The 13,919-nt window shown below is 37.8% G+C and overlaps 3 protein-coding genes and 1 pseudogene across 3 annotated transcripts; 1 reads left to right on the forward strand and 3 right to left on the reverse strand.

The window, feature by feature from the left end:
• Positions 1-719: 719 nt before the first annotated feature.
• On the forward strand, positions 720-2,031 carry LOC110752806 (uncharacterized). Its single transcript, XM_021953536.2, has one exon. The coding sequence runs from the start codon at positions 783-785 to the stop codon at positions 1,815-1,817; it is 1,035 nt and encodes a 344-aa protein (XP_021809228.1). The 5' UTR covers positions 720-782; the 3' UTR covers positions 1,818-2,031.
• Positions 2,032-3,554: 1,523 nt separating this feature from the next.
• LOC110752807 (chitinase 2 pseudogene) lies at positions 3,555-4,694 on the reverse strand (annotated as a pseudogene).
• Positions 4,695-5,852: 1,158 nt separating this feature from the next.
• On the reverse strand, positions 5,853-9,017 carry LOC110752747 (laccase-17-like). The gene is made up of 6 exons (XM_021953468.2): positions 8,742-9,017; positions 8,343-8,494; positions 7,967-8,211; positions 7,714-7,842; positions 6,488-7,456; positions 5,853-6,217 (listed from the first exon to the last, which is right to left on the reverse strand). The coding sequence occupies exons 1-6, from the start codon at positions 8,859-8,861 to the stop codon at positions 6,087-6,089; spliced, it is 1,746 nt and encodes a 581-aa protein (XP_021809160.2). The 5' UTR covers positions 8,862-9,017; the 3' UTR covers positions 5,853-6,086.
• A 2,279-nt stretch (positions 9,018-11,296) lies between these two features.
• On the reverse strand, positions 11,297-13,914 carry LAC17 (laccase 17; the record flags this gene model as incomplete). Its single annotated transcript, XM_088254712.1, has 5 exons — positions 11,297-11,704; positions 12,044-13,018; positions 13,237-13,365; positions 13,467-13,711; positions 13,796-13,914. Coding segments are annotated over 5 exons (1,599 nt in total), but the record flags the coding sequence as incomplete, so codon positions are not given.
• Positions 13,915-13,919: the final 5 nt, after the last annotated feature.

Below are 13,919 nucleotides of genomic sequence, written 5' to 3' on the forward strand. Positions count from 1 at the left end.
ACACTTCTGATTTAATAAACTAAAATTTAAAACAATACATATGCAACTAAAACTTGAAATAACATAATACTGTGAGACTAATTCTCTTGTTCCTTTTGCAAAGGAACCACTTCCAACATTTCTAGTTCTTCATCAGACTCTGAATCAACAAGATTCCAAAAATGCTCATCTGTCGAATCAGAAGATGAATTGGAAAAATGATGAGACATGTTGGGGTTCTTCACAATTCACTGTAGTCTGTAAAGGAAAAGAATTTTTTTTGGTATAAAAGAAGAACTGTGTTTGAGCACAAGTTCTTTTATTTATGTATATATATATATATATATATATATATATATATAGCTTTTTGAAGAAAATGAAACGAAGGAGGTGATAAACAAAAATTACATGTACGATAGGAGGAAATGGTTGTGTGTTTAAAAACAATTGTTCATCGTAGGAAATAAATTGGAAAGAGGAAAAAGAATAAGAAAGGAAAATAATAAATGAAAGTTACAGCCAGTTGTCTTTAAAAAATAATAAAATATTCATTTGACATCTTGCTTTTGGGCTGTCAAAAATAACAGCTGAACCTCCAACCTTCATTCCACATCAGCTTTGACAATTCGGTTGGAGTGATGTGAGATGTTATTTCTAGCCGTTAAATATCTATGTGGCACTTTTGACATATCGGTTGGAGATGCTCTTATTTATTTTTATTATTTAAATATCCGCCCTAAATTGAAAACCCTAAGATAAAAACCCTCCGTTCTCCCTAAAACCCTAGAAACGCTCAATCAACCATGGCGGTCTCAGGGACCGTCCTCTCCACAAAGCCAATCTCTCTCTCCAAAGCGACCTCGACTTTGTCCTCCTTCGTCTCCAGCGACACCGGCGCGTCGCAAGAGTTCAGCGTGTACCTCCAACGCGCCTTGGCATCGTTCAAGGAGCTGAAGCAGCTCCACAAGGAGCTCAAAGCGCCGAGGACCCAACGCAGGCGATCGCGGCATAGGTCGGAGGCTGAAAATGACGACGCAGAGACCGTCGGAGAGAATCCGACCCGGAGTGTTGTGGTGAGTCAGGAAGTGAGTCATGGGCTCGAGTTAGAATCAAAGCCCAAGCCCAAAAGGCAGCGACAGGAGAGTAATAGCAATGGGAGGCTTGAGAATGAAGAACCCAATCGTCCGGTAGTGGATGCTGTTGAGAGGAGGGAGGAGGAGGAGAAGAAGGAGAAGAAGGGTGAGTTTCTTAATTTCAGGAATGATGGAGGTGCAATTGCAGAGAGGGGAGGTGAGGGTGTTGAAAAGAGAGAGGCTTCTGATCCAGTAGAGGTGCATGACAAGAAGAAGAAAAAGAAGAGGGACAATGTTAGTAATTCTGATGAAAATGGGGGTCATTTTGAGAAGGGAGATGGTGGGGGTAAAGTTGCAGAGGGGGCAGGGGAGGGTGTTGAAAGAAGAGAGGCAGCTGATTCAGCAGAGATGCATAATAAGAAAAAGAACAAAAAGAAGGGGGACACTGTTGGTAATTCCGTGGAAAATGGGGGTCAAATTGAGAAGGGAGATGGTGGGGGTAAAAATGCAGAGGTAGGAGGTGTGGGTCTTGAAAAGAGAGAGGCAGCTGATTCAGTAGTGATGCATGAAAAGAAGAAGAAGAAAAATAAGAAGGATAATGTTTGTAATTCTGATGAGAATGCAGTGCAAATTGAGAAGGGAGATGGTGAGGCTAAAATCAGAAACAAAGAGGTAAAGAAGGAAGAGGGGAAGAAGAGGAAGAGTGGGGTGTTAGATGCTTTGGAGGAAAATCTGGAGAAGAAAAAGAAGAGGAGGAAAAGTTGAGAAGATAACCAAGTTTAAACGGTTGTCATTTTTGTTGGGTTTCAGTTTTCTGAAATTTCGTCATGATTTCAATTCCATGGAGGACCCTGCTCAGCAGGTTCAGGGAGGTTCAGGTTTTGAGGTTTCAATGTAATACCAATTATTAAGAGGATCTGTTGTTTGTTTCTGGTTATATTATGGATTGCAATGAAAATTTTGCCGGTGATTAATGTCATCTCACTGTTGATTTGTTAATACAAGTATTATTTCAATTTTGTGTTTCATGCATCTTGAAGAACACAGATTGTATCAATTGCAATGTTGTAGATGGCCTATGAAAGTAAAATGGACATATAAAGCACCATAGGAGGATTTTTTTTAATTAATGGAGGAAACTGTAGTTGATCCACATTTCCAAAAAATTAAGTGTGCTACTTTCAGTAATTGTAATGAACACTTTTTCTTTTTCTTCCAGGTAATTTTGCAATGGGTACTTTTTTCTTTGTAATACTAAGGGGATGCTTTCTTTGTTTTTGGTGATACTACTGATTGCAATGCAAATTTGGCCTCTGATTAATGTCATCCTAGTTTTGATTCTTAATACAATTGTTATTTCAGTTTGTGTTTTGTGCATTTTGAAGAACACCCATTGTATCAATAGCAATGTCGTAGATGGGCTAATGGAGAATGCCCTATGAAAGAAAAAGAACATAGAAAATGGAAAAAACTGTGCTTTACTCACACTTATAAGGGTGCTGCTTTTGGTAATTGGATGCCACAACTTTAAGCTCTCTATAGATATGTGTTTTTTTTTTCTTTCTAATTTCTGCATTTTTGTTCTCTGACGCATATTTGATATTCCTTTGCTCTTGGATATAATGATCCAAGGTTGAATGGGAGGAGTCTTTGTTTTTCCACAAAGTGCTCCATCAGCTTATTCAATAATGTGCCAGAAGATAGTATTTTCCAGTTCCTTTACTACCCGGATCAGTGGGATTACAATAGAGTGAAACTATAGAGATCCACATGTTCAATTGCACCGTGGTTTCCAAAAGGCATATACAACCAGGTGGACCATCAGATAAAATGGCACCCAGTTACATGTGTTTGACAGCACTATCAGGTATGAGGTCTCCTTATCAGCTCTTTCATATTCGTGTTTCCTCTAATCTAACAAAACTGTCTCCACCAACTTTGTGGGATGCATGAAGTACTTTTTTGTTTGTTTTTCTATTGAAAATTTAATATGTAATCATCATTCGGTTAGTTTTTAGTTCTTTCCGTTTACTTTATTCTATCGATGTTTGTTCATGTAATTGAAAACAAAAACAAGGGTACATACATACATAATACCAGCTCAACACTGTACTGCAAAAACTAGAGAGTCCTCACTCCTCAATACCAATTCATTAGATATATTATGTTTACTTTTTACACCATGTATATCTGAATTTCTTCTGTTTCAGATAGAGTATGGTTTAATCAATTTATGGAAACTACACATAGCTGTTATGTGAATCCTTTAATTTGCTTTTTATTCAAGTTCTTGCTTTCCAGGTATGAAGTCCCTTCCTACTTTGCTTTAGCCAAAATGTTTAGCAGTAGAGAAGGTCTGATATTTTTACCAGCACTAATATGTTACCAGGATGAGCTGATGGTAGAAATCCCTGATCTGTTTCGAAATTGACCAGGCCCTGAAAGGCCAAAGGAGGTGCACTTATGCAACCTTGTCTCACCCCCTTGTTATGTACCACACCTAGGCACCACCGCTGCATTGTGCAATTACATTCAGAGAAGTGCTATCTTATTTATTAATGGCGCTAGATTCCAAATGTTTTTTCCATAACACTTGTTTCTTTAGAATGTTTACTTGTGTTAAAGACAAATCAACAACAATCCTATTTGCTTCCTTCTTTCCAATTAAGAATAACATAACAGCAAATACAAATAAGGCAGAAGAAAAAAAAAACAGTTCATTTTATGCTAGCCAGAAAGGTCTGTGATTGCTTCTCATAACGAAAATGAGCCTTCTTGGAGTCATCGGCAGACCAAATAAAAATGCCATGAAGTTTGCCCTGACGTTGAAGCCTAGCACAAGCCTCAAAGAACCCGTATTCAGGGGACAACCCCCCACTTCCATCTGTTCCAAAGCTCACTAGAATCTTTCCACCTTTGTAATTTGAGCTCTGGATCTCAAAATGTTTTAAAAACTGATTTATAGTCGTGCCCTTATCATAGGCATAGAACTGAAAATTAACATAGTCAATGAGATGCCCATACTTCCTCCACAATGCCAAGTAATATGGTTGCACCGCGTCATTCTCATATGGTGCTATTGATGTGAACGACACAATATTGTTTTGTTTAAGGTAGAACAGTAGTCGCCCAATGCATTCAGCAAATGTATTGGGATCTGTCTGGAAGTGTTCATAGTCAATATCAATTCCATCCAAATGATATTTTTTCGTTATCTGAACTATTGAGTCGATAGCATTTCTAACCCAAGAATTGATTGATGTAGGACTGAAGTACACATATTTTTTGCTTACGGTATCACCTCCAAGACTCAGAGCTACTTTAGCATTTCGATGACGAGCCTTAATGGCGGATACATGAGCAGGGGTAAGATTCTCTGTGTCCCAGAAGACATTAAAGTTGCCATTAGTGGGCGTAGGATGATTGGATTGTGTATAGTCAATAGCAAAGGAGAGGATGAAGTGAAATTCAACTTTGGAATCAACGGGCACTTCTTCGAAAGTGACACCGTTGTTCTCAGCTCCGATGTATTCTCTGAAGAGCTTTGAATTTGCTGCTTGGATTGATGACATTGTTGTGAAGAACATTTGAAGAAAAAGAAACATGAGCAGCTTAAACGTGGTCATGGCTACTGAAAGTGGGAATATTGAAGTTCTGTACTTCTGAGAGGCTGGAACCTTGTGCGAGGTACTTATACAAGTAAGTTATAGATTGAATATTTATTTATCTACAATATATTTGTTTTGGGGCAGGTGTCTCGTTGTTATTGGAAAGCATAATATTACTTCTTTACAAACAAAACTCTTTTGATTCCCCGTCAAGTATGTAGACAAGGGAATATGTTTTGCTGGCAGTGGCAGATGTAACCAACCAACCACTAGATGCATATTAGATGTCATTTTTGTTTGCTAGGAATCCAAACCTTGAATTGATTAATTAGGCGCCTATGTGGAATGTCTTATTAGAAACATACCTTATTCCTTGGATGCTCATGATTTATCTGAAGTATATATTCGATATGGAATCTAGTATTCAGCATATTGTATAGAAGTATCATCTATTTGACTTGAATGCATGTCTACGACCGATCAATCGATCAATCTGAGGGCTCCATTAACTTGAAACCCTTATTGCAGCTATTTGGACTTGAATGCATGTCTACTACAGATCAATCAATTGGAGGGCTCCATAAATTGGAAACCCTTATTAATCTATCTTGATAAACAATAAGTTGTACTTTGTTTTTCATTTTATTTATGCCAGTTTTTCCTGGTCGTATACGTTGACATAATTACTTATCTTGTGACAATCCCTACATATTCTGATGTAAAACTGTGAATTGAAACTGTTGATTAGGTGGAATTTGAATACGTGGTTACGATTCAGTCTAGTCTAGTAGCATAACATGTCATATATTTGATAATTGATCATTCTTCTACCACGACATTGCCATTGTCTACACGTAAAAGAAACCTTGATACTTTTTATTCATTTAAAATTTTTATGAGAATGGAGTAACTTTCAGACACCCAGAAACTTAAGAATCCTCAGGCGGCAATGGTGTAACTTTCAGACGATCTTTTTCTGGACGGCTGGTTGCATAGATATATATGCTTATGTTGGGTTGGCTGGTTTCTTTGTTGGACTAGAATTTGAACTCGTGCGACACAAAAACAAACCTAGCCGGACAATCCGCCATAACTTCATTGTTTTTTGTACCAGAGTGCACTTGGGTGGAGATTAAAATAAAGCAGAGCAGCCCATGAAAAAAAGAGGGAATATTTCTAAAAATCCAAGAACTGAAAAAGAACAGCAAGAATCCGCTAGTGACATATTATTTGAATATTGGGGCCTCTTACATTATGATATTTGAGTGTTGGAGATATGTTATTGTCTCACTCTTTTATTCTCCCTCAACTCTGCATAACCAAGACAATTTTGGCCAAGTAAATCCAAAAGGTACCAAAGAATAAACAAAAGGGTCACAAAATTCTTTGGACAAGTTATGGTTAGAGGTAATAGAAGTGAATAAGATCAACATTTGGGAAGATCAGCAGGTGGAGGAAGCAACTTTTGATTGGGAAGCTTTCCATCTAAGACTACCCAAGCCATCTTCAACCCCCAGCTTGTGTGGATCTCCAGGTGGCAATGCATAAACCACACACCTGTATATTGACACATCAACCTTCAATATCAGTCATCAAAATCAACCCAAAATAATAAAGTTTGATTACCAATTACACATCAAATGATCAGAGAATATGGTTTATATTTTCATCAGTAAATTCCTTTTACCGCATTTACATGGATCACACTACTAATCACATCTTTGTGTAGTGAGATTTACGTAAAACTTAGTTTTATGAGAGAGAAAGATGTGATCAATAATGTGATACGTATATCATTACTGTTATATCTTAGCTTCAATATATTACCTGGGTTATCTGCTAAAAACCGAATGGCAACCCATCCACCAGAGGGCACACCCACAGTGTTCCTCTCAACAGGGTCAACCAGATTGAACTTTGCAGGGTCCTTATTTCTGTCAAAGTTCCCAAATCCTTGACCCACAACAAAGAAATTAAACCCATGAAGATGCAGAGGATGGCTCTCAGCACCAAGAATGCTAGTGTCCTGCATCACCAACTCCACACTGGTGTTAAATGGAAGCACCACCAGCTTTGTCCCATTGCTCACCATAGTATCATTTGGTGGGGCCCCTGTGTAGTTAAAAGGGATTATAGGATTGGTTGGGAAGTCAGGAGTATAAACCCCATTTGATTGGCCAGAAAAGTGGGATTGGAGTAAGGCAGTGTTTGGCATGGCAAAAGAAATGTTGTTAATTGAAGCTGCAAACATTGTCCCATTGGGTCCTTGGCATGTTTGGTTATGTTGGCTACAAGGGTTGGTTCCAAGGCCTACAGTGAAGAAAAAATGTTTGTCAACTTTCTGTGGTACATTAGCTGGGAATTGTGCATTGTTCAAGCTGCGGAGTTTGTCATTGAATTTTGTTGCGAATGACGTGTCGTTTAAGGCCGGTAGATTGGGTTTGAAGAGTGGAAGTTTCTTCATTTTTAGGGTTTTGGTGTTGGGTGGGAATTCATACTCTAAAATGCCAGCAACTGTGGAGTTGTCAAATGTACCTAGGCCAGTCACATATGGCCTGGCAGTCAAGAAAAATGTGGCATTTGGGAAGCTGGGTTTGGTTTTGAGAAGAACATTTGTGGTTTGTCCAGGGGCAATGAGAATTGTGTGGGTCTCAAAGGGTTTGACATAGACGGCATCAGCTTCTACCACTTGGAGGGTGTGATTTGCAATGCTGAAGAAGAGCTCATCATTGAGTGCTGCGTTGATCAGGCGCAGAAGGTATGTCTTCCCAGCTTCAACCTTTAGCTTGAATGCATCTGCAAAAAGGAGCCATACAAGCAAACTTTTCATCATATAACTCGAATAACAAGATGTTGAGCTGAAACAAGGAGATTTTCCAGAATTGTGCATGCTAGTTGTTAAAACGGTCATGACTAGATATTTGAGATGTTATGTTGTCAAACGGTCAATTTAAACTTCCTATTCAAATACGAAAGTCACTTTTTAAAGTTCAGCTTGATAGTATAAAAATATAAGGTGTTAGAATGCAATTTTATTTTGATTAATTTGATACCTTTGGCAGAGCAGTTGTACAAGGGCCCTGGGAGACCATTAAGGGTATAAGCATCAGAGACATTTGGGCCTCCACCTGTTTGCAAGGCCTGGCTAATAACTGCCTCAGGATCTGCATTCCACCACTCTCCTGTGTTTTAAACATACATGTTGTAGCCATATTAGCATATGACAACACAATAGGCCAGAAAACATACGTGCTTGGTTACATGAATGAATGAATTAATTAATTAGGAGTAGTAAAGACTAATTACCGAAGATTATCGGCACCGCCTTATAGGGTTTAGTGAATGGGTAAGGCACTCCAAGCTTGGGAAGGATGATTAGGGGACCATAAACAGTTGATCTTAGCCATGAAATGTGAGCATGCCACCAAAGAGTGCCTCTTTGGCCTACAATGGTGAAGTTGTACACATAGCTGTGGCCTGTTTGTATGGGACATTGGGTCACATATGCAGGCCCATCAGCCCACCCTGTTCGAAGCTGTCGAATGCCATGCCTGGTAATTAACAAAAAATAATAATTAATTAACTAACTTCCAGTTCATTAGGCTAATTATGCATGGCAATAAAATTTTAGCCAAAGAATGAACTCTAGATTGCTTATGAAGTTGTGGTTAATCACAATTACCAATGAATAGATATGTTGTTTTGGACATGGTTAATCACTTTAATAAGGAGTTGGTCACCCTCCCTAGCAACAATTCGAGGCCCAGGAAACTGTCCGTTTACTGTTACAATGCTCTTTGTCTGGCACAACCTTGTCACGTTTTGCAGTTTGATCTGTGAAACCAATCAAAACAGGTTAAACAAGGCAGTAAAAAAGAACCCAATAATAAGAAAATAAAAACTACGTATCATATATGACAAGAATATTTCGCAGACATATGTAACGATAGAGTTACGTGCATATTTTTGAACTGAATTATATATATAACATGTCAAACTGTCTGACAAAAGAACATTTCCTCTCGTGCGTGGGTGCTATGTATGCATGATGAGACTTTGTAACACACATATATACACATACATCAAACTTGTAGTGCCTTGTTATGCTTGCAAGAGCATGCTGAGGACTGAGACACAACGTCATGAAAGAGAAGAGAAAGAGGGTAAGAAATGGCGGTGATGAAATAAGAGGAACACCCATTATGTCTCTCCCTCTCTCTCCTTATGTTTTTGTGCAAGAAAGTGTAATGTGGGTGAAACTGAAGCTGCTCCAATCCAAATGAGTGTGTGTTGAAGAGAGAATGTGGGGGTGTTTATATATAGAGGTGTGTTTTGGTCGAGTAGGTGGTCATAGAAATTTGAAATAGTTCATAGGAGAAAATTGTACTGGAAGATGAGAGCTTCATGAATTAGCTATTTAAAAATGCGATGCATATGGTTGTTAGAACAACTTTAGAGTGGTGTCAAAGACAATCAATTTCTGTTGACCTCCTTTCCTTTCAAGTCGAACCTAAGCATTTTTCACGTCCCTCTGTATCTTTTGAACTCAAAAGCGACGTGATTTTGACCTACCTATTTCTAGGCTCAGCAACAACTATGAGTCCATGGGAAAAGGCAAAACGCATATACAACTCTTTGCATGCTTTCAAGTGCATAAAAAAGTGAAGGAACTATTAATAAATGATGTGAAAAGTATTGGCACCATGCATGTGCCTTGAAGTATCAGCAAATTTGTACGGGGGTTTCTAGCTGTAGTGATAAGAACTTACGTGAAATAGGGATATAATTGTGGCGGTATTTCAAGTCAATCACATACTGTCATGTGAAAAAATTAAAATAAACGACAATATATACGTGATTAACTTAGAATATCGTCATAGTGACATTCCCGATATATATATATATAAGTTTTTCTCCAAAACAAGAATTAAATTCTCCTCCCATCACTTAAAGTTAAGAAATTAAAGAAAAAAAGTAGTTAATTAATCTCTTGTAGAAAGAGGTAGAAGTGAAGGTTCTCTGAAAAAATATGATTTTCCCAGCACACATGCACCTTTCTTAATCGTAACCTTCATAATGAAAAAGTTGATTAGTATGTTGGGAGATGAGATTGATTACACTTGAGTGCTCATTCAATCATAAGGATGCAATTAAAGGTCGAGCTTCTTCTTGTTGCACCAGCTATATTTGGCCATCTCTCTTTGTCTTTGAAGTTCCATATAAACTACTCTCCTAACACTTAACAACCCTTCACTTACAATCCCAACAAAGACATTTATTTGTAAGAGATTCTTTTTATAAAAAAAACAAAAAAATTATAAGGGGAGAGGTTTATTCGAATTTAATACTGTTTTAATATTGAAAATAGAAGTATCACTGCACTAACTGGTTAATTTGGTTCATTGAAACCAAAACGAACCAAATTGCTTGAATTAATTTTGATTTGGTCTTGAATGATTTATTGGGTTTTTTTGCTCAATCTTACGTGGAGGATTATTTATTAAGGAAATTCACTAAACAAATATTAGCAGACAAATACATCAACAAAACCCCAAAAAATATTGCAATCTTTCATGGTTGCATGATTTGGGCTACCATATCTTATGGGCTACGATGTATTTTGGGCTTCAGGCCCAATCTAACCCAAGAAAAAAATAAAAAATAATAGCAAATTTTTAAGCGAGAGCAAACGAAGTAGAAAGTGATACAATCCAAGGAACAGATTTAAGATGAAGATCACCGTCATGACGATCCTGACGAAACTGTAAAACCCTAATTTCAGCTTTACATTACAAACCTCACTCACTTGCAATGCGTGCGTATATCTCTCTCTGTAAAGGTATGCATACGATTCATGTTGCTACTTTGTTCTGTTTAATTAATCTGTTTGTTATTTTTCAATTGAAGTAAAGTTTAGGTCTTTCTTTACTTGGGGAATTAGAGGAACGAGTGAAGAACCGAAATTTAAATACATGATTTTGACATTCAACATAATTTTTTTAGTGTTGAAAACTACTTGATATTTCAGTTAACTAATTAATTAATAGATTAATGTATTCTGAATTATTTGATTTTTTGTTTTAAAAACGTAAATAGGCAAATGCAGATTCTGTTGCTGCTTCAGAAACAGCAACCGCCATGTGAGATGGAAGGGAGGGATATGAGGAATTCTGAGGAGCTGAGTGCCGTTGGTGTCAAAGATGAAGATTTGATACTGATAGTATGCAATGCTGCTTAAGGTACACTTGACCCATTTCTTCATTTGCATGAATTCTCAATAATTAAAGAAACCTTGTGCACTATCTATACTAGTGAATTGAGCTTCAATGGGTTCTGCTGTAAATATATTAGGAAGGATCAATTTGGGAGCACAATTATTTCTGGTAGTTTGGTGCTCTTTTTGTTAATTTCTTTGTTTGGTTTTGGATACGGTTGTAGATAGACACCTATGTTAGTGCATCTAAAGATGCATCAATGAGATGAATTAATATTTCTTCTTCTTCTTTAAATAGGCATTGTTATTATGAAAGTATAAACTGTTTGTTGCAGAGTTTTTTAAAATTGTAACTTCTTGTATTGGTTGAAATAGAATAACCCAGAAATCAAAGATAAGTATCTATCAGATATGCCTGGAGAAAAATTGTACAGAATCCATACTTTCATTTTGAGCCTCTTACATTAGGATACTTGAAATTTTTACAGAATTTGGTCTCACCCTTTTTCTTCACTCAACTCCATATGGGTAAATTTGAATAAACAAAAAAAATCCATATGAATCAGTACAAGAATTATTTCAACTTAATTAATTGGCCAATACATAAGACAAATTTAAGTTGTCAGCGATAAAAAATGGTTCACAAAATAATGACAGCAGTTTCTCTTCCAAAAAATGTAGCTTGAGTTGATTCCAACATTAACATGTTGGAAGATCAGCCGGTGGAGGAAGCAACTTCTGGTTGGGAAGCTTTCCATCTAAGACTACCCAAGCCATCTTCAAGCCCCAACTAGTATGGATTTCCAAGTGGCAATGCATGAACCACACACCTGTAAATATTTTTTTAAGTAAATAGTTAATTAGGCTAAGGTCTTTGATTAAAATTTAATGTTAAGTGTCATTCTTAATTCTCTTTCTTCTCTTATCTAAATTTCAAGTTACTAATTCCAATCACTTTACTACATAAATATTAAATTCATTGATGACTACAAGTAGCATATTTAATTCGTTGTTATTAATATTATTATATGATAGTGAGACTAATACTTCTTGACTATATTGCTTTTGTGTTTAAATCAACAATGATATATATAACTTTAATGCATACGAATGATATAGTCAGATTGTTAATACTATATAATACTAATATTACTGCTCTTTGTACTTACCGGGATTATCTGCTAGAAATCGTATAGCGACCCATCCACCAGAGGGCACACCCACGGTATTTCTTTCAACAGGGTCGACCAAATTGAAGTTTGCAGGGTCCTTATTTTGGTCAAAGTTCCCAAACCCTTGGCCAATAACAAAGAAATTATATCCATGCAGATGAAGAGGGTGGCTTTCGGCACCAAGAATGCTTGTGTCCTGCATGATCAACTCCACGCTAGTGTTAAATGGAAGTACCACTAGCTTTGTACCATTACTCACCATAGTATTGTTTGGTGGGGTTCCTGTATAGTTAAAAGGGATCACTGGACTGATTGGGAAGTTAGAGCTGTAAACCCGATTTGATTGCCCGGAGAAATGGGCTTGGAGTAGAGCAGTGGTTGGCATTACAAAAGAAACGTTATTCACTGAAGCAGCAAACATTGTTCCATTAGGTCCCTGGCAGGTTTGGTTATGCTTGTTGCAGGGGTTGGTTCCAAGGCCTACTGTGAAGAAAAAGTGCTTGTCAACCTTTTGGGGGACATTAGCTGGGAATTGTGCATTGGCTAAACTACGGAGTTTGTTGCTGAACTTTGTTGCAAAGGATGTGTCGTTTAGAGCAGGCAGAATTGGTTTAAATAGTGGAAGTTTCTTCATTGGGAGGGTTGAGTGGAGGGTTTTGGAGGGTGATTCGTATTCTAAAATACCAGCAACAGTGGAGTTGTCAAAGGTGCCTAGTCCAGTCACGTATGGCCTGGCAGTCATGAAAAATGTGGCATTTGGGAAATGGGGCTTGGTCTTCAGCAGAACATTTGTAGTCTGCCCAGGGGTAATGAGAATTGTGTCAGTCTCAAAGGGTTTGACATAAACGGCATCGGCTTCTACCACTTTGAGGGTGTGGTTTGCAATGCTGAAGAAGAGCTCATCATTGAGTGCTGCATTGATTAGGCGGAGAAGGTAGGTCTTCCCAGATTTCACCTTTAGCTTGAATGCATCTGCCAGAGACCCATGCAGCATATATCAAATATCTTTGAAATCCATTGTAAGCATTGTGAGAGTACTGATGAAATTTCCGAGTACGTTTTATTAAGAATTTTGCGTGCAAGGTAATGAAAAGTTACTTTATGTGTTCTGACGGTTTGTTTTACAAGGCCCCTGTCATTCAAGCTATAAATTGTGTAAAATGTTGTGATGCATGCATATAATTTGATACCTTTGGCAGAACAGTTGTACAAGGGCCCTGGAAGTCCATTAAAGGTATAAGCATCGGAAACATTTGGCCCTCCACCTGTTTGCAAGGCCTGGTTAATGACTGCCTCAGGGTCTGCATTCCACCACTCTCCTGTAATTTATGTATAAATTGTGTAGCTTTTGTTAGCATATAAATTAGGCAGAAAAATACATGCTTAGTTTGGTTTGGACTGTTATATAGTCAGATGTTACCGAAGATGATCGGAACCTCCGTGTAGGGTTTAGTGAATGGGTAAGGCACACCAAGCTTGGGAAGGATGACTAGGGGGCCATAAAGAGTTGATCTTAGCCATGAAATGTGAGCATGCCACCAAAGAGTGCCTCTTTGGCCTACAATGGTGAAGTTGTACACATAGCTGTTGCCTGTTTGTATGGGACATTGGGTCACATATGCAGGCCCATCAGCCCACCCTGTTCGAAGCTGTCGAACGCCGTGCCTGGTAATTCAAAAAAATTAGTTAATTAACTTCCAGTGCATTAGGTTAATTATGCATGATTAAGTTGTAGTTAATCATTATTACCAATGGATAGAGACGTTGTGTTGGACATGGTTAACCACTTTAATAAGGAGGCGATCACCCTCCCTAGCAACAATTCGAGGCCCAGGAAACTGGCCGTTTACTGTTACAATGCTTTTTGTGTGGC

This window comes from Prunus avium, chromosome 6 (genome assembly GCF_965620075.1).
Source record: "Prunus avium chromosome 6, drPruAviu1.hap1.1, whole genome shotgun sequence".
NCBI classification, from domain to species: Eukaryota; Viridiplantae; Streptophyta; class Magnoliopsida; order Rosales; family Rosaceae; genus Prunus; species Prunus avium.

Excerpts from the sequence above, each read along its gene's own strand:
- LOC110752806 (XM_021953536.2), top strand. The coding sequence starts at position 783 with ATGGCGGTCTCAGGGACCGTCCTCTCCACAAAGCCAATCTCTCTCTCC.
- LOC110752747 (XM_021953468.2), bottom strand. The coding sequence starts at position 8,861 with ATGGGTGTTCCTCTTATTTCATCACCGCCATTTCTTACCCTCTTTCTC. Across the intron at positions 8,212-8,342 it reads AACAACATATCTATTCATTG|GCATGGCATTCGACAGCTTC; the intron begins GTAATTGTGATT and ends GTTAATTACCAG. Across the intron at positions 7,457-7,713 it reads GTACAACTGCTCTGCCAAAG|ATGCATTCAAGCTAAAGGTT; the intron begins GTATCAAATTAA and ends TCCTTTTTGCAG.